The sequence below is a fragment of the Oncorhynchus clarkii genome, chromosome 3 (genome assembly GCF_045791955.1).
Source record: "Oncorhynchus clarkii lewisi isolate Uvic-CL-2024 chromosome 3, UVic_Ocla_1.0, whole genome shotgun sequence".
NCBI classification, from domain to species: Eukaryota; Metazoa; Chordata; class Actinopteri; order Salmoniformes; family Salmonidae; genus Oncorhynchus; species Oncorhynchus clarkii.
In genome coordinates, this window is record NC_092149.1 from 19,668,749 (window position 1) to 19,688,771 (window position 20,023).

The following is a 20,023-nucleotide window of genomic DNA, read 5'->3' on the forward strand; positions in this document are numbered from 1 at the left end:
GTGGGAGCCCAGAAACCCTCCTCAGATATACCGCTAAGGAGGGCTTCCCGGCTGGGGGGGGGGGGGGGGGGGGGGGGGGTACTCACACAATGAGTCTGTGAAGCATTGAATATAATGTAAACGATTATCATAGAAATCAAGGTTGTACTGAGTGACAGTAATGTCAGGGGGGACTGGAATACCACCTGTTACCACTGCTCATTGCTAGATATCCATTAAACAAAAACAATAGGTGCCCATTAAGATATAAAAATACATAAACGTCATTGCTAACTGAATTCAGATAGGGACCAAAATCATGTCAATCAAACATATAGTTTCAAAGTGAATGCTCTAGTATATATTAGAGATTCACGGTGTTTGAAAATCCTCACATGAAGATACGCTAGAATCCCTCCCTGTTGGAAGTACAGATGTCTGGATTCAGCCTACAGTACAGACCTTCAGTACTTCCTCTGAAAAGAGGTGGAGGGATACACAGGGACATAAAAAGTAGTCCGGGTCAGTCTTGGTCCTGTAAGGACATTACACGTCGACGAGAGGAAGCACTTCGCTTCTTCAGGATGAGCTTGAGCTGAAAACAGAATAGGTGAGCTGAGATTATATGAATGAAACAAAATGGCCATTTGCAGTCTGTCTGTCTGTCTGACTGCTCACCTGTTCCCCGTGGGGTCCACTCTGCAGCAGGTGTGCAGGCTGGTCGTTCTCCAGGTTGCGTATGCTGGGGTCGGCCCCTCTGCTCAGCAGCAGCCTCAGCATCTCCTCCTGGTGTGGGCTGCCATGGAGACCAGCAGCCATGTGCAGTGCGGTATGACCGTGGGCCTGCCGGTGAGGAGTTAAAGGGAATCATGAAGCTGTGAGTATTGACCAACACTAAGGCAATAATTAGATATGCACACACTGTCGATGAGTCTCCCTTTCTTTTCACTCTTTTCCTTTCACCTTTTCACACACTGCTGAAGATGTTCTACCTCTCCTTTCTCTTTTCATGGAGTCTCAGGACACAGGTCAGTTTCTCTACACCTTTGAAGAGCGGACAATCTCACAGCAGAACTGACCTTCATGTTGACAAAGTCCCTCATGTTGTCCAGGGGGGTTTTCAGCAGATGGCGAACCAGCTGGATGTTCCCCTCCTTCACAGCCAGGTGAAGAACAGTCTTGTTACTTTTGATTTCCTGGAAACAGAGGAAAACACTGTAGGAAGCCTCCAAAGGTAACCGCAATGTGCCGAAAGTGAGGAAAATATTCAAAACCCATCATAGATTTTTGCAGGTGTGAGATTGGGTAGACAAAAAGCTGACTAATAGCTCCAGATTTGATTTATTTTCTACCAAAATGAACCATGCCATTCCCTTGGGAGGACGGAGGTATAGATGGTGTTTTCTACTTATTGAGTACTGGCACCACTTGTAGAACACTGGCTCTAAAATACTAACTCTGGTACGTTACATTTAAGTAGTGCATTCAGTACCTGGCTGGTCAGGGAGGCTCCGGTGTTAAGTAGCATCTGCAGCCAGGAGAGCTTCTCCTCTGCCAGGGCACGGAGGCTGGCATCACCCAGCCCTGTGGAGGAGAGGGAGGAGAGAGTCTTCAGGGTGCCACTGTGGGAGATGGCTGCACAGTGCAGAGGAGTCAGACCTAAGACAGGAGTGGGGGAAAAAGTTTATTCTATTGTTGTTACTTATTCTGTTGTCTTACTATATAATTTGTCAGATGTATTTTGAGTAATGGCTGTGTTCTTCTCATTTGACATAAGCTGGATGTTACCTTCAAAATTGCGAGCCTCCAGGTTCACTCCAGGCCCAATGGAGAGAATAACCTACAAATACAGATCCAAAGATTGAAAATGGTTATTCACATCATTCTGTTATTTATCTAGATTGAGCCCTAACAGATGATAACTTTGGTTGAAGGTAGTGCTGCTGGTTTACCTGCATAACCCTGGGGAAGCCATAGGTGGCAGCAAGATGAAGTGCTGTTTGACCTTTGACATCACAGGCATTTATATCCGCCCCTAAAGACAACAGATCCTGGACGATTTCCGGATGGTTAGCAGTCACCGCCACCAGCAAAGCAGTCTGGGATACAGGAGAGGGGGGGGGGGGGTTAATGCTATTAAACTAAGGCTCACCATGTATGGCATCCACACATTTATTTTAGAGGAAGCATCTCATTTGTGTTGAACTCAATCCTGTGTTCTCTAAAGAAGAAGTGTCTTCTTGGTGCATACCTTCCCCTTGTGTTCCTTGGAGTCTAGCCTGCCCAGCTCAGCAAGCCTCTCTGCTGCAGCGAATGCATACTCCCTCAGGCCCTTGGCTGTATAGATATGCAGAATCCTGACAAGACAAGACAACGTGACAAATTGGTTTCAGGTGACTCCTAAAGTCGAACATTTTATAAAGTCTCATGAGACATAAGACACTTTATTTTTATTTGCCAAGTTTCTCTTAACATTTTCTCAAACTTAGTCATGTCTACTTTCTCAAAATCAGGTCACAAGCTGATGACACACACACACTTACGTGTCTCCGTCGTCATCCTGCCAGGTGGTTCTGCTGTAGTCCATCCCTCTGAGGAACATCCTGGCTTCCTCCAGCTTAGTGACATCCATCTGGCCACTAAACACCTGCTGGACAGGTTCTGTGGGGCCCAGGGCCCCCGACGACCAGGAGAAGACAGCGGTCTGCAGGGGCCCAGAAGGAACCAAACTAGACACAGCCTCGGTCACTGGACACTCCGTCTGTAAAGGAAAAAAATTGGTATCATCATAAATGCTATAGCACATACTGTTCATGTACTGAATAGCACGTGAACAACAAGTAGTCAAAATAATGATGTAATGTCAAATTGCTTCTGTTCGAGAAACCAGTCCTCCTTACATAATGCTGAGGCATCCTGGTGTCTGGGTAGTCCTGCATCTGCTGTGTGTTATAGCTGGAGACCATCTGAGGGCTGTAGGCCGGAGTATGGCTGTAGTCCAAAGAGGAGGATGGGCTGGAGAAGTAATTGTTCCCCATAGGGGAGAATGGACCTTCCTGTATGGCCAAGAGGGCTTGGTGCTCATCCATAGGACCCCATCTCTCATACCCCACTGCCATGTCTGAGTAGCTTCTGGCTACACCTGGGAGGATCACACGTTAACCCATCTGTCAATGTCAATGGAAAAGTATTTGAATCATTTGACAATGTACTTGACCCAGGTCTGGTTGGGTTGCAAAGGGCTTACATGGGTGCTTCAAGCAGTACTCACCTGTTGAGGTAGACTTCTCTGGTGTTGACACCTGTTGGGAGAGGACAGTGGCAGTGGAGACACCGGTACTGGTTGTTGCCGTCGAGGAGGTTTCCCTCTTCCTCTTCTGCTCCAGGAGTTTCTTCACTGTGGGAAGAGTGTAACACGGCTTCTCCTTCGGTGCTGTGGAGACAAAGGTGATGTTGCAATGAATGATCTTTGGTGGATAGTAATGAAATCGACCATGACAATTGTTCTCTTTTGGGGTGCTTTTCTACAATGGTCTTCTGTTCTTATCAGACATGTATTACTACAGAGCGACACAGCTAAGGCTGTTGGTATAATGTTATGACATAATATGAAGTAATGTGGTAATTTTGGATAACGCTTCATTCTTTAATTTTTGGATTGAAAGGATTGGCAAAAAGAGGCTATTCTCCTCCCGTTCTGTGATTTCCAATGATTCATCTGTGATATCATGTTTACTATTTTCCCCCATTACTTTCTGTTCCATTCAGCAGCCAGAGGAAAGAGAGATAGTGGTGAAAAATATAGGTATCTGAGGTTTCCAGCTTGATATTGCTTGTGTGCAGCAAAACAGGGTAGTTTTTCCTCAAAGTCATCACCCCGTACGTGAAAGACAAAGCGACATTTCCACTGAGGAGCATACACAGGTAGAGAGAGAGCTCTGAGGAACCTATTCCATTAGGAAAACAGGCTGTGAGGTCAGAACTAGCAGACAGATTCAATAGAACCACTACCGTGTGGAGGCTTGCCACTGCACATTTTCTGTGACTCTTTCCTGTCTATCTCCGTTACGCTGTCTGTGGTAAACCACAGCACCTTCCTGTCGCTGCTGTGTGTGCCGAGAGCACGTTACAACCCAGAAGTGAAGAGTGAACATATAAACGTGGGCCATGTCTGCTCTGCTGTGTGACTGGGCTGGCAGCCATAACATAGTGTCTGACTATTAGCATGATGATTCATAAATGTGGTCATGGAGTAGATTGTTTCTCGCAGATATCTCACATCACCTGTCTTTTTCTTGGAAGACAATCAAGCCATAGAAAGGGGGCTTTTTGGTGGGTGAGCATGAGTTTTTGGTCTAGATGCAATAACATATTTGAATGCTACAGGAGTCTCATCTATTCCCCAAGGGGGTTCGGTGAACATAAGAAGCAGTGATAAAAACACACTTTTGTTGTGCCATCAACACAGTTTCAGTGGAACGTCAAAATCGCTGACTTTGAGAGCGAGAGTATAGTGAATGCCTGGGTGAGGGCTGTGTTGCATTTTCACTTTTCGTATCCCTCTCACAAAGAGGAAAGTTTGGTATCACTTGAAGCCACTCAAATGGATACAAAGGAGGAACTGCCTTTCTGTTCTGCAATTGTGGAAACTCCAGAAGTGATTAACATTCTGTTCCTTGTCTCTCTCTTCTCTTGGGCCTGAGTTTTACTTGTCTCTCAATTTTTTCCCTCATTTATTTTCTCTTTCCTCAGTTTACTGTCTTGCTGAGTAAGGAATAAAATACAGACTACTGGCACTTGCACAACTAAAAATAAGATGGGAGATGCCAAGGAATTGTAGCTAAACTAAAATGACCAATTACATAATTTACATGTGCAATTTTCATACCTTATAACAATGATTATAAACATTACTGTAAGAGACTCCTATTGTGTTATATTATATAACAAATTTATTGTTACTACTGTCATAGGCCAAATAAGAATCAATTTGACAAACTATGACGTATTGGTAAAATGAAACTGAAAACGGTTGTGACCATCTCAAGACTTTATTCCAATGTATCTAATGAGTTCATCTTCATACAATACATCATCAGATACTGTAAAGTGAATCCCCCTGACGTCATTTCTCAACCTTCACCACAGTGTAGGAGGGGTGAATACTAATAGAGGGGATGCCTCACAGGGGTGAGAAAGAAAGGGTGATCTACACACGGAAGGGCAGCTCTGGTCACTGGTGCATATTGTAGACAGCAGATGTGCCTCCCCAAAAATAATATCATGCAAATATTTGACTAGTAGTGCATGTTGGGGGATAGAATAACCACCTACAGATAAAGGATAGGCTACAGTCGGGTATTAACCCTTAAATGCAGTCTACTGTCCATGTCCAAAGCCAGTATTTCTTTTAAAACACCCACAGAGAGGGAGAACTGTCCTCAATAGATGTTCTTTGTCACCAAGCAGGCAACAAAGGTCCCAGCTGTACTATGTAATAGCACCTACATAGTGATGTAGTGCTCTATAAAGCATATTGCTACTTAAGTTTGGTTATAGAATAATGCACGTAGTACTCTACAAGTCCATTTCTACCGAGTTACAGTACATCGTTAGGCAGACAAATAATTATATCAGTGCAGAAAGTTCTTTACATCAGCCTATTGCAATAAACATCTTCAAATGTCGATTTTTACCGTTGTCAAAGTTGGGACGTTAGTTAAACGATCCATGACAAGGAGACAGGGCTGCCTTGGATACCCTGTCTGAACGTTGTTACGATGTAATATTTAAATCGCGGAAACCCTGGCCATTTAGTCATGCGCGTGGGCGGCGGGGATTCCGACGACCTTTCTGTTTACTGGCTCAATATGACACGGTGCCGAGCAGAGAAAACGAATTGAACTTCCTCAATGACTGTGGCACCGTGTAGACTAATATATCGCATAGAATTGACTAGTATGCTACACTATGTCCGTCGCCGGCAGTGGCACTCTGAGCAAAATCAAGTTCATTATTGCGTGTGCAAAATAGCATATCCAGATTCCCCCTTCACACCCACCGTTAAAAGGTGAACTGAGGTGTAGCGAACATGGGCGAGGGTTGAGAGGGTTTCCCCGCTGTCTGTTTTCAAAACGCAAAAGTAGGCTATTGTTTTCATCATTGCCTGTAAATGCTGACTTAACTTCTTAATATTAACGTTTTTAATAATCTCACATTAGTTTGATGCATTCAAATGTATGATATGATATAGGCCTGCCCACTTTATAACAACCCTCATTTACTTTGACTTGTAGGCTACTTGCCACTTATTAATCAAAACAATGATGTAACTTAGACGTGTGTTAGACGAATGGATGTTCAAATCTGAGCAGACAGAGAATGTAAACAATAGCTTTTGATTGTCAATGTCACAACATCCGCTATATGATCACAATATTCGTATCTAGGCTTATTAGTAGCCTGCGAGACAATGTCATTTTCATCATCAACATAATAAACACTCACATTTCTGCCAGTGCATGTCAGAATCCCTTTTTCTTTGTAGCACCTTGTCAGCTCCTCTTGGTCCAAAATATTTGATGTCTCTTCTTCTGGGTTTGAATTCGCCGCGATTCCTGGTCCTGCTGTAAGTGTCAGACTTGTATGATCTGACTCGTGTGTCTCTTCTGTCACAGGCTCGTTGTAATCTTGCTACTATGTACACACATAACACGTTGCCGGTGACGCCTTCTCCATTTCCAACACCACGCCCACTATAGTCTGTGAACATTGGGTGCGCAAGAGCACCACATCAAAGCGCAGCGCTACACTCCACTTGCTCAGAGATGGAGGGAGGGAAGAAGAGGGTGCAGACAGAGATAATATTTGTTATGTTAGACAACTAACTTTCCAGAATATTTTCTGAATTAACAATGTATGTTCTGATTCAAAGTGTGGGGATGATTTTGACTACCAGGTTACCTTCTAATTTGTTTGTATGTGTTTTGTGTGTGTCAGTGAGGATTTTAGCATGTACATTTTGCTGGGGCAAAAAGTGGTATGAATGCCAGTAAAGCCACTACACAACACAACACTAAACAATACATTAATTGCAGTATAACGATCACAAACTGTGATCACAAACGGCCTACATAAAGCTGTCCCAACAGCAGACCCAACATCTTCCCACTGCTACACCTGGCTATGAGCGGAGCCTTGTTTGGCAGCGAAACAGTCCATTCAGCCTTATTTACTGATATAGATGATATGGCTGACTTGCTGAAACCTTAAAATTGTGGTTTCTAATGACAATTGAGATGTGTCGGTAGCCATGAAGTGCTTTGAAAGGCTGGTCATGGCTCACATCAACAGCATCCTCCCGGACACCCTAGACCCACTCCAATCCGCATACCGCCCCAACAGATCCACAGATGACGCAATCTCAATCGCACAGCCCAGTACATTGCTATGGCCAAGCTCCCTGCCATCCAGGACCTATGTAATAGGCGGTGTCAGAGGAAAGCCCATAAAATTGTCAGAGACTCCAGTCACCCAATATAGACTGTTTTCTCTGCTAGCGCACGGCAAACAGTACCGGAGCGCCTAGTCTAGGACCAAAAGGCTCCTCAACAGTTTATACTCCCAAGCCATTAGACTGCTGAACAATTCATAAAAATCGCCATCGGACAATTTACATTGAACCCCCCTTGTACACTGCTGCTATTTGCTGTTTGTTTGTTACCTATACATAGTCACTTCACACCCAGCTACATGTACAGATTACCTCAACTAGCCTATACCCCTGCACACTGACTCGGTACCGGTGCCCCCTGTACCGGGGGACAGCATCTTTATTTTTATTCTTATTGTGTTACTTTTTAGTATTACTTTTTATTTTAGCCTACTTGGTAAATATTTTCTTCTTCTAGAACTGCACTGTTGGTTAAGGGCTTGTAAGTAAGCATTTCACGGTAAAGTCTGCACTTGTTGTATTCGGCGCATGTGGCAAATAAAGTTTGATTTGATTTGATAAGAGGCAATCCGTAATTTTGATTAGACATTAATGAGCAAACTAGGACAGTAGTCAGTATAACTATATTTTTAGCACTTTTGAAATGTACAGCGACAGAATTCAGAATATATGCTGTACAGTGTTCTCCCTGTACACCACGTCAGAACCGTAAGATAAATAAAGGGGCATATAAGCAGACAATGGAAGCTCTTACAACATTCAATGATAACATTTCTCTAAAACAGCTTATAGGCTACATGTGCACCACCAAGTCAGAACAGTAGGTGAAATTAAGAGGGGTAAATAGACCAAACTATTAGGGTGAGGCACATGGGCTACTAACAGCTTACTACACAACATACACTTAGTATTACTTTCTTAGCTACAGTATACATATCTCCCTGGCATATTGCATAATTTATGCAGCGGCATGCAATACATTTCTGGACTCACCTTTGTTGTGCTGTGCTCAACAGGAAGGTGGCGCGGTGGTCCTTCATGTACAAATTTTGTCATCAAAGTCTGGCATTCTCTGAATTCATGGTGCTTTCAAGACAACTGTGAACTCAGAAAAAAAACAAGGTTGAATCATGATGACGTCATTGATCGTTAAGGTCGTAGCTCTAGAAAGAGGCCAGAGTTACAATTCCGAGTTTTTGCAGTTTCAAGTTAACAGTTGTTTTGAGCACGGCACAAATTATGCTTCATTGACAGCATGGCCAATGTTGAATGTTTATCATTATACACTTGGAAAAGAGCTCCTTAATCCCAGATTTGGGACCACATAGCCACTCCACTGAATAGCAGGCTAGTGATTGTTTTGCAATGATTGCAGATAGCCACGGTCACTGATTCCTTCCAAACCACTCATTGTTGAATCTATAATTTCTCTTCATTATTTCTCTTTATATGACAAGGATTAAAGTAGATTGTCGATTTGATTCATGATGATGACTGCTAGCTAAGATTTTGAAAGTGTTTATTTTATTTTTATTTCACCAGACAAGGCAGTTAAAAAAAATTCTTAATTACAGCAACGGCCTACACCAGCCAAACCCGGACGACGCTGGGCCAATCACAGACTCCCAATCACAGCCGGTTGTGATACAGTCTGGATTCGAACCAGGGTGTCTGTAATGATGCCTTTAGCACTGAGATACAGTGCCTTAGACCGCTGGACCACTCAGGAGTTGACATAATCAGTCCAATCAAAGCTACTGTACATACTGTATACTGTCATTTGACGTCATTTTGTCTGTGGCCAATGACCTTGAGCCTTCTTGGATGGGCATTTCTAATGTAACTCTATGGCAGCATCCAAGGGGCTAGAATTTTCTGCTGGCTTGCACCACCACAGAAAGCACTGAGCTAGGCTGAAACACCTGCATTTTGGAGCTGCCTTACTCAAGAAAACCAAAAAGAGGCCATGTTTGTATGCGGCTTTCTTAACTCAATTATATATATATTGTTTATATACATTGTTTGCAAACTGATATGTGACATGTATTAATGCCAAAAGAACATGCAAAACAGGCAAGCCCTCTCATTGATTTGGGACCAAAGCAGCCAATGAGACTGTTCCATTTGTAATTGTTTTTGCTAAAAATGTGGGGCTCAAAACAGGTGGAGCTCAAAACAGGTGGAGCTCAAAACTGATGGGGCTCTCACCTGCCCTGAATGACGGGTCGCAACTAGTGTGTGTGTGTGTGTGTGTGTGTGTGTGTGTGTGTGTTTGGGGGGCAGAAAGAGAGGGAGAATAAGAATGAGATTTCCTTGATGTAGTAGGAATCTTCCTATATACCATCATCACACACTACTGTATTATTTAGAAGCCTTTAGTTCCTCTCCACTGCAGCGGTTGGTATCTGCATGAGGAAATCTAACTGAACAGTCTCATTGGCTGCTTTGGTCTCAAACCAATGACAGGAGGAGAATCCGGCATCAAAGCATACACCCACTATTCCTTATCAAACTGTTAAGCGTCTACATGCATGCTAGGAAAGACATGAATCTGGCTTGTCTTATTTTAGCACAAAGTGTTTATATTGACATGTTTAGCATTTCTCAGGCATGGTTAAGATCAAGTCCATTTGAACTCAGTTTATTGGGGAAAATAATTAAATCAGTCATTTATTTGAACAATCTGCATATATTCTTTAATCCAATGGCAATTTATCCTAGATTGACAAAATCGAAGGGTTATTCAACCCAGACCCTTTAGCCTACTAGCAGCTCTTGTTAGCTTTTCAGGACACGACAAAGCCTCCAGCATATGATTTAATAATTTTTTATACAGCTGATTCAGTGTTTCTTTGTCCTCATGGAAAGGCTAGGGTGCCCTCTAGTGTCTGTTTGATACACTTTAATACACTCACCCCATCTAGTGTAAAGCAAGCTCAACTACCACTTTCCTCTGTGTTAGGAGGGCTGAGGAGCAGTCTTGACAAGGATAGCGGAGTCTTTTTAACTTCATGAATTGAATTGAAGTCTTAATTAAGACACATGATAAGTATCATTGGATGGTTTGAACTGTATGGTTTGGAAACAAGGTGGCATCTGTGTAGCCTATCCCAACTCAGACTTTTTAAACAATATACAACTTTTTATCAGCAAGTTACCTATGTTCACAATGGCAAATACACTTTTTTTTTAAATGAACACCCACAACCTCCTGCGAATGATTATTTTATAGGTGACCTTTTTCACTAAATAGTCTGAAGGTGTTAGTCTGCTGTTTGTTGACAAGGTGGACACAATGATGAGTTATCATTGTTTGACTGATGAGAGTGTTACAGCAGGTGAAGGGCCTCAGTAAGTGTTACTGACTCATTCAACATGCTAATCCCTGATTCAGACAGAGGCAGTATCCACTGTAACAGAGACCCTCACTGGTAACACCTTCAGAGGATGGAGAATACAGTGGTTCCTGACGTATGGAAAGACTCTCTCAATGAAAGTGTGTGTGAATGTGTGTATATGTGTGTTATTATCTGGGTCAGAGAATGACAGCTTTCCTCTGTACCAGTCCAGCTGCACTCTGGCCATCTTGGGTTTCTGTCTCACGGTTAGGCGATCAAGTCTGTGAACACGTGGCACCATTAGAACATATGTTAAATACCTATCCTTTCAAAACCACGCACCCCAGGATCCTCTACACATGCTGAAGTCTCCCTTCCTCCGGCAAGACTCTGTGATCACACCAACGAACAGTCCTGTATTGTGCCCAACCTCATCGTGTATTCCTGAGTTAAAGCCCTCATAGGCCAGGACCATTTTATAGTCATCAAATATCTCTGGGTTGTCTGGAAGTTTCAGTATATTATCAGACAAGATTAGATATGAGTTTGCAGTGTTGGGGTCTAGAGTCACTGGAACTGAACAGAGACAACACAAACATACCATAATTAAATCAAATTGAGGTATGGACATAATCTCATTATTCATCATACATTTTATTCACTAAGTGTATTTCTTGTTTTCTGTGTTGGAACATTTTAGTGGCGTTAACGTTTTATCCCAATTGTATCTAATACTCACTGTATTGAATTATTGCCTGCATCTTCTCCCAGACTCTATACTGCAGGTTACCCATGTGCTTTGCCACATCAATCAGTCCTCCTGAAACCCTCTCACGGTCTGGCAATGTGCACTGGGTTCTGGAAGGACAGACAGGAGTCAGTGGGGTTGGATACTGAACCACTGAGAAGAGAGAGACTGGAGGCAGATCACTTACCTTTCCAAGGTGGCACTGTAGTGCTGCAGAGAAACAAAATACATTTGATCCATCTCTTATTATACCAGGTATTTTGAGAACACTTTCTTACTTATAACAAAGGCCTGGGGAAGAATGCTCTCTATAAAGTACAGTGGTCCTTACCTGTAGGAATGTTATGGTTTTAGGCCCCAGCTCCTCTTCTATGGTTCTGATTGTGTCTGACAGTGATGATATCTCTCTGCTCATCTCCTCAATCTTCTGACTCTTCTGCTTCTCTTCCTCCCTTAATGCAACTATCCTGACCTCCTCTTCCTCTTGTAGGTACAAAGGAAGCTTCTCAAACTCCTCCTTGATTGCCTCTCTGTGTGCTGAGCCTGGCTCTGGAGATAGCAAACAAGAATGTATCTGATAGTAACATCAGTCACCAGTCTATCATCCATAATTCCACAGGGTGGAAATGTGGCTGCGATCACATGACTTTAAACAGGTCAATGACGTTAAATAGGTCAGTTTAACGTCATTGAAGACATTCAGCTTCTCCTGTAAGTGCTTCAGTGCAGGCTTAACCTCCTCCTGAAATTAAAAAACATAGAAGTTGGGTGTAAAACATTGAATTATCAAAGACATTCAATTGGGGTGGGCATTCTTTGTTTTGTGTTCTATGTTTTCTATTTCTGTGTGTTTGGCCTGGTGTGGATCTCAATCAGAGGCAGATGTCTATCGTTGTCTCTGATTGCGAACCATACTTAGGTAGCCTTTCCCACCTTTGTTTTGTGGGTAGTTTTCTGTTTTTGTGTCTGCACCAGGCGGAACGGTTTCGTTCGTGGTGTTATTCAGTGTTCAGTTTGATTAAAAATCATGAACACGTACCACGCTGCATCTTGGTCTCATCCTTCAAACAGCCGTTACACCTAAAAACAGGCAATGTAGTGTGTCAGACATATAAGGGAAACAGGGGAGGAGTAGGAGGAGGAGCAGTGAAACATTTATTCAAAAGTGAACTCCTAGCAAGCCCTAGTGAAAGACAGTAACTGATCATTGTAGAAGGTCCTGTAGATAAGTTTACATTAAGGTAAGATCATTCTGTTTGTCATGTATTATTTTGTTTATTCTGGTTAACTTGGAGTTTTGCTTCCATAGCACTCCACTAAAATACATACGTTGAAATGTTTGTCTCAATTCAGATCATTTGATTACGTTACATTTTAAATCTGTAAATTCTATTTTTTTTTATTGAATGTTCTTTTGTTCAACTACATTATTAAAAAAAAAAAAATTCTGTAGCATATCCAACTTTTTTTTTTTTATATTAAACTTTTAATTAGCCAGTCCTATCTTCACAATTGCAAATACGCCCACAACCATGTGACTCATTCTTATGTAGGTGACCTTTTCAAAATACATTTTCTGTGGAAAATCTTTTAGTTAAGGTGCTCTACTTCTGTTCCACTGAAATGGCAATCAGATGTGTGCAGTGTCAATGCGGATAGTATGCACCGTAAGCCTTCTGTTTATAGACAAGTTGGACGCAAGGGAACCAATGCAACAACCAACAATTCAGAGTAGTTTGTGTTCCCATGTGAAACTAATGCATCTCATATGTTGGTGTGAATATTGATGCTTCAATAAACCAGATGTTTTGTGTGGTGACTTTAAATGTCTCTATAGGGATGTTGTGTTTGTAAATGCAGACACACATTATGTTAATACTGTTCTGTTCAAGTAGATATTGTACGGTGGTAATCACAGAATGTCAGACAACGCAGCATTGCTGATGGTTCTCTTCTTTTGCCTCTGTGGTAAGTGATGTGAAAAACTTTCACACCTATACTCACACTCCTATCTGAATTGATGTTTGTGTGTGTGTAAGCGCATGCTTCTGACTGCACCCTTGCACACATACAAGGTGGTCCCACACAGGAAAATAAGACCACAAAGCAGTTTGGGTAAACAGAAACTAAACTGCAGCCTCTCTTGGTGTTCTACATGTAGGCTTCTCACCCTCAGACATTCCAGTGAAATAGGTAATATTGTTTTTACTAAAGCTATATCTGTACAGTATACACTAAGTAACTCAAACATTAGAAACACCTTCCTAATATTGAGTTGCACTGCCTCCTTTTGCCCTCAGAACAGTCTCAATTTGTCGGGGCATGGACTCTACAATGTGTCGAATAGAGTTCCACAGGAATGGGGACGAGATAGTCCCACCAAAAAAATCTAAAGGAAGTTTGGTCTGCAGTGTCTGTCCTATATCTGAGAAATACATGACATGGCCAAAAGTATGTGGACAGCCCTTCAAATTAGTGGATTCTGCTATTTCAGCTACACTTGCTGACAGGTGTATAAAATCGAGTCCAAGGATGCCACCTTTCCAAAAAGTCAGTTTGTGAAATTTCTGGTGTGCTAGAGCTGCCCATGTCAACTGCAAGTACAGTTTTTGTGAAGTGGAAACATCTAGGAGCAACAACGGCTCAGCTGCAAAGTAGTAGGCCACACAAGCTCACAGAATGTGACCGCTGAAGTGCGTAGTGCGTACAAATTGTCTGTCATCGGTTGTAACACTCACTACCGAGTTCCAAACTGCCTCTGGAAGCAACGTCAGCACAAGAACTGTTCGTCGGGAGCTTAATGAAATGGGTTTCCATGGCTGAACAGTCACACACAAGCCTAATATCACCATGGCAATGCCAAGCGTCAGCTGGAGTGTTGTAAAGCTCGCCGCCATTGGACTCTGGAGCAGTGGCACATTCTCTGGAGTGATGAATCACGCATTCACCATCTGTCAGTCCGACGGATTAATCTAGGTTTGGCAGATGCCAGGAGAGCGCTACCTGCCCGAAATGTGCTAACTGTAAAGATTGGTGGAGGAGGAATAATGGTCTGGGGCTGTTAATCATGGTTCGGGCTAGGCCCCTTAGTTCCAGTGAAAGGATATTTTAACGCTACAGCATACAATGACATTCTAGACGTGCTTCCAACTTTCCAACTTTGTGGCAACAGTTTGGGGGATGGTCCTTTCCTGTTTTAGCATGACAATGCCAGCGTGCACAAAGCGAGGTCCATACAAAAATGGTTTGTCGAGATCGGTGTGGAAGAACTTGACTGGCCTGCACAGAGCCCTAACCTCAATTCCATCGAACACCTTTGGGATGAATTGGAATGCCAACTGCAAGCCTGGCCAAATCGCCCAACAGCAGTACCCGACCTCACTAACGCTCTTGTTGCTGAGTGGAAGCAAGTCCCCTCAACAATGTTCCAACATCTAGTGGAAAGCCTTACCAGAAAAGTGGAGGCTGTTATAGCAGCAGAGGGGTGACCAACTCCATATTAATGCCCATGATTTTTGATTGAGATGTTCAGGATCAGGATATATATACATTACCGTTCATAAGTTTGGGTTCACTTAGAAAATTCCTTGTTTTTGAAGGAAAATATATTTTTTTGTTCATTAAAATAACGTGAAATTGATCAGAAATACAGTGTAGACATTGTTAATGGCAGAGTTCTTCTGTCTATTTCTTATGGAATATCTGCATCGGCGTACAGAGGCCCATTATCAGCAACCATCAGTCCTGTGTTCCAATGGCACGTTGTGTTAGCTAATCCAAGTTTATCATTTTAAAAGGCTAATTGATCATTAGAAAATCCTTTTGCAATTATGTTAGCACAACTGAAAACTGTTGTGCTGATTAAAGAATCAACACAACTGGCCTTCTTTAGACTAGTTAGACTAGTATCTGGAGAATCAGCGTTTGTGGGTTCGATTACAGGCTCAAAATGTCCAGAAACAAATAACTTTTTTTTAAACTCTTCAGTCTATTCTTGTTCTGAGAAATGAAGGCTGTTCCATGCGAGAAATTGCCAAGAAACTGAAGATCTGGTACAACGCTGTGTACTACTTACTTCACAGAACAGCGCAAACGGGCTCTAACCAGAGCATCTGGTCATCAACGCTGATTAAAATGTATTTAACAGGTGACATCAATAAGGGATCATAGGTTTCACCTGGTCAGTCTGTCATGGAAAGAGCAGGTGTTCTTAATGTTTTGTACACTCAGTGTACAATAGAATTACACTGACAATATCTTTTTCATTTTTCTCCTCAAGAAAAAGTTGTGACTGACCCAGGTACAAGTATGTATCATGATAAACACAACACCAGAACTGAGATACACAAATTCCAGATTCTTCACACACTGGGGACCAAAATAATAATATTTCCTGTCACTCTTCACTCATCCCACTCTTGTCCTCCGTCCCCTCTCATCTATCTTCTCTATGATTCACCCTCCTCTACCAGATAACCCGTCCTGCTACAGGATTGAGCCTGGCACCATGGCTGGCATCATCATTGCAGACGTGATCCTGACCATTGCCATTGTCATTGTCACGTACCACTGTGCCAACCGACGCAGACGTCGAAAAGAGAGGGGTAAAGTGCCATGCAGGGTTATTTCATGAACATAATAATTCCCAACTGCTTCCATTGCATCAAGGGCCCCTGTCCTCTGCCCGCTATGAGCAATATTATATTTATGAAAGTTTAGCTTCCCCCTTTTCTTGTCTTGCTTCCCTTTTATCCTCCTCCTAGAATTAGAAGGAACAATGAACAGCTCTATATTATTCAAGTTAACCCAATAGACTCTAACATGTACTGTTAATTAAGTGCTTGGTAACTGTAAATCACTAAATATCACTAGTATTTTGTATGTAAGAACATTTTTGAGAGCTCTAATGGTCTCTCTCTCTCTCTCTCTCTCTCTCTCTCTCTATAGCTGATAAAGTCTACATGAATGTCAGGGCAAACTGCAAAACATGAGAATCCTCAGCAAGCACCAGAATACATATTAAACATATTTGTATATACTGTGCAATCTTGTTTTACATCATATCTGTCAATACATTCTTGTGATTTGATTTGAAGTGTCTTTCACTGCCTCCTCCTGGTGAAAACTCAAATCTACACCTTCAGATGTAAAAAATCACACTGAAAGTTTGAATTATTTCAAGATTTACTCAAATAAAAAGGTGAAACACATGCACAACTTTGTGTTGACCCAGTTAGTATAGAGATGTACAGGAGGCTCCTAGCCATGATAAGCCTGTGTAGAGTATTGTCTGTGTGGTTTTGATGGCTCTGTCCTGTCTGTCTCTCAAAGAGGCCCACACACTACGCTTGGTTCTCAGACACTTTGTATCTCTGAACCATCTGTCTGATCAGCGTCCTGCCTCTCTCACGCTCACTCTCATTATTCTTAATCAAGTGAATCATTTTGTATATGTAGCTTGTTTTTAAATGATCAAATAAACAAACACAATGTGCCAATGCCAATATACTCAAAAACCTTAAGCATGTAGTAACAGCAGTAGGAATCTGGGATTTTGTATTTTTGTTTTTTTCAATTGTTTTAAGCACAATTTTGAAAACAGGGCCCGGTTTGTCAAAACACTACACACAATTAGCACAACCCAACACCAAAGTAGCACAACACTTCAGATCATTTGCAAAATGGAACACTTGTCAAAACTATACACGACTTCATAAAAATAATATTTTGTTACCATACGAAACACACACATTTTTGAACCAGTTACACACTGCTGTTGCTAACCTAAAACACTTTTAGCAAGTCTAATTGTCAGTGATTAGAGTGCTGTAAATTAAGTACACAGAGAAAGTGCAACTATACAAACACTACACAAGACCAACGCTGCAGACAGGAAAATATAATTTATTTCTCTCTATATACCCAAATCAGTCAACATGTCAACATGGAGAATCACAACAAAACATGTCCCAGTTTTCATGCTACTACAGTAGTGTGCATAACACTGTTAGCTCAGCAAACAGACAAACATAAAATACTGTATCCAGTACAGGTTACAATTACAGTAAATAACAACAACAAACATAAAAAAATAATCTGAAAAAAACTGACAATATTGTACAGAAAATACTACAGTAAACATACTATACATTATCTCTTCGCTTAGCTGGATCTGGCAGAGAATTTCATCAACATCACACGCAATATCGTCATTAGCAAGACAACGCGGGAAGAACCGTCTTGAAAGTCGAATCCATCCTTGAACAGCTGCGGCGTCGGCTTGGTCACAGGCGTCCTCCATGGCCTGAATGAGGGGTACCTGAGCCTGGGGCTGGAGATCGTAAACCTCCATGGCCTGAATGAGGGGTACCTGAGCCTGGGGCTGGAGATCGTAAACCTCCATGGCCTGAATGAGGGGTACCTGAGCCTGGGGCTGGAGATCGTAAACCTCCATGGCCTGAATGAGGGGTACCTGAGCCTGGGGCTGGAGATCGTAAACCTTCCACCGCCATGCAGAGAAAAACTCTTCGATAGGGTTTAGAAACGGAGAGTATGGCGGAAGGTATAGTACTGTCAACTGTGGAGGGTGTTGAAACCTGTGGAATGACACATTGTCCCAGATGACCGTGTATTGCATCTGGTGCATTTCATTACCTGCTGTGACGATGTGGTGCAATCGATCAAAAAATGCGAGAATGTGAGGTGTGTTGTAAGGGCCCATTTTGGCATGACGGAGGACAACCCCATGCTGTGAAATGGCAGCGCAAAGGGTGATGTTACCCCACGTTGCCCTGGGACATTGATTATAGCCCTGTGGCCAATGATATTTCTGCCTCTCCTTCTTGCTTTTGTGAGGTTGAACCCTGCCTCATCAATATATATATGAATTCATGCAGGATTTCCTCAGCATTCATCTGCAAAACTCCCTGAAATACAGTGAAAGACAAGATTGTGTAGTTGAGGATAGGTCTAGTATACAGTCAGTATGCAACATCACAGTGCTAAAGTGAACAATACAAACCTCCACATACTCATGCCGCAGCCGTTTGACCCTCTCTGAATTCTGCTCAAAAGGCTCTCAATAAAGTTGTTCCATTTGAACCTGATGTCTTTTCAGGATGCATGCCAGTGTTGACTGAGAGACCTGATGGACATTATTGAAAATGGGATGGTCACCGATAATGTTGGCTTGTAGTTCTGAGCCTGATAGCATTATTGGCCAAAACCATGTTTATTATCTCTCTCTTGTTCTTGCGTGAATATGCCCCCCCCCCCCCCCCCGTCCTCTTTGTCGTTCCCGACCCTCAATCCTATGTAGAGAATAATACATGTAATTTACTGTACAATGTCACAGGAAGGGGTATCACAAGTGCTGATATGGTGCATACAATAAGCAGCTGATTACTGTAACTGTAGACAGATCTTTTACCTGTCGAAAAGTCCTTATGACAGATGCCACTGTATATCTGCTAAGATTTGGCTGAACTCTCTGTCCAGCCTCCCTCAGCGTCAATCCGTGGTTCACAACATGGTCCACTAGTGTTGCACGAATGTCATTTGATAAGTTTGGTCCTCTTCTTCTTTGTGCACGTTCTCCTCCTGCTTCAGGTCTTTCCTCAAACTTTGGCCCGGCCTCTTCCTCTACCTCCTTCTCCTCCTCCTCCTCCTCCTCCTCTGTGTACTCTCACCCTCCTCTCACCCTCACTCTTCTTCTGACTCCTTCCATTTTGGTTGAAGGTAGGTGAACCTACCTGCTGCATTTTTATAGTGTTTAAACCTGATTGGTGTGTCTACAATTTAGCAGTCATGTGTTTGTGCACCTGATGGCTGTGTTTAACAGATTGGCTCATAGGTGTGGTAATTTGACAGTCAGTGCTTTGGAATTGCAAGGAAGTGACATCATGATGTACTTCTGTGTCTGATGTATACAAGTGTGTTTAGTGTTTTGCAAATCACTGTGTGTAATGTCTTGCAAATAGTGTGAAGCTGACAATGTGCTTACAGTTGTTTAAATCTAGCCTTGTGTTTTGCTCCTTGAGTGTAAGGTTTTGCTAATTGTGGGAAAGTTCAATTTTAGTGTGTAAGCAATCGTAAAAACTGTAATCATAAATTTAGATTTGAGAAGAAGCAACATGTTATATAGTGCATTCGGAAAGTATTCAGACCCCTTGACTTTTTCCACATTTTGTTACGTTACAGCCTTATTCTAAAATTGATTAAATTGTTTTTTACCTTCATCAATTTACACACAATACCCCATAATGACAAAGCAAAAACAGATTTTTAGAAATGTTTGCAAATGTACTAAAAAGGTTTCAGATCCTTTACTCTGTACTTTGTTGAAGCACCTTTGCCAGCGATTACAGCCTTGAGTCTTCTTGAGTATGACGCTACAAGCTTGGCACACCTGTATTTGTGGAGTTTCTCCCATTCCTCTCTGCAGATCCTCTCAAGCTCTGTCAGGTTGGATGGGGAGCATCGCTGCACAGCTATTTTCAGGTCTCT

General features: G+C 42.3%; 2 protein-coding genes across 3 annotated transcripts; one reads left to right on the plus strand and one right to left on the minus strand.

Annotated features, from left to right (window-relative positions):
- Nucleotides 1-467: 467 nt before the first annotated feature.
- LOC139405803 (NF-kappa-B inhibitor delta-like) lies at nt 468-6,617 on the minus strand. Its single transcript, XM_071148229.1, has 11 exons — nt 6,487-6,617; nt 3,251-3,412; nt 2,880-3,121; nt 2,523-2,740; nt 2,231-2,336; nt 1,932-2,078; nt 1,768-1,819; nt 1,472-1,638; nt 1,059-1,175; nt 658-822; nt 468-574 (listed from the first exon to the last, which is right to left on the minus strand). Exons 1-11 carry the CDS (start codon nt 6,500-6,502, stop codon nt 503-505), a joined length of 1,464 nt encoding a protein of 487 aa, XP_071004330.1. The 5' UTR covers nt 6,503-6,617; the 3' UTR covers nt 468-502.
- Nucleotides 6,618-12,706: 6,089 nt separating this feature from the next.
- On the plus strand, nt 12,707-16,732 carry LOC139405804 (hematopoietic cell signal transducer). 2 transcript variants are annotated; one of them, XM_071148230.1, is made up of 5 exons: nt 12,707-12,759; nt 13,414-13,486; nt 15,798-15,824; nt 15,991-16,122; nt 16,466-16,732. In XM_071148230.1, the coding sequence occupies exons 2-5, from the start codon at nt 13,438-13,440 to the stop codon at nt 16,507-16,509; spliced, it is 252 nt and encodes an 83-aa protein (XP_071004331.1). In that variant the 5' UTR covers nt 12,707-12,759; nt 13,414-13,437; the 3' UTR covers nt 16,510-16,732. The 2 variants fall into 2 exon arrangements, with proteins under 2 accessions (XP_071004331.1, XP_071004332.1); XM_071148231.1 differs by having other exon boundaries at nt 12,729-12,759; nt 15,798-15,818.
- The last annotated feature ends 3,291 nt before the right edge of the window (nt 16,733-20,023 follow it).

Coding starts and splice junctions, on each gene's coding strand:
- LOC139405803 (XM_071148229.1), bottom strand. Junction 1,820..1,931: donor GCTTCCCCAGGGTTATGCAG/GTAAACCAGCAG, acceptor CTGTATTTGTAG/GTTATTCTCTCCATTGGGCC. Junction 1,639..1,767: donor GGAGGCTCGCAATTTTGAAG/GTAACATCCAGC, acceptor CTCCTGTCTTAG/GTCTGACTCCTCTGCACTGT.
- LOC139405804 (XM_071148230.1), top strand. CDS start 13,438: ATGTCAGACAACGCAGCATTGCTGATGGTTCTCTTCTTTTGCCTCTGT. Junction 13,487..15,797: donor TCTCTTCTTTTGCCTCTGTG/GTAAGTGATGTG, acceptor TTTCTCCTCAAG/AAAAAGTTGTGACTGACCCA. Junction 15,825..15,990: donor TGTGACTGACCCAGGTACAA/GTATGTATCATG, acceptor CTCCTCTACCAG/ATAACCCGTCCTGCTACAGG.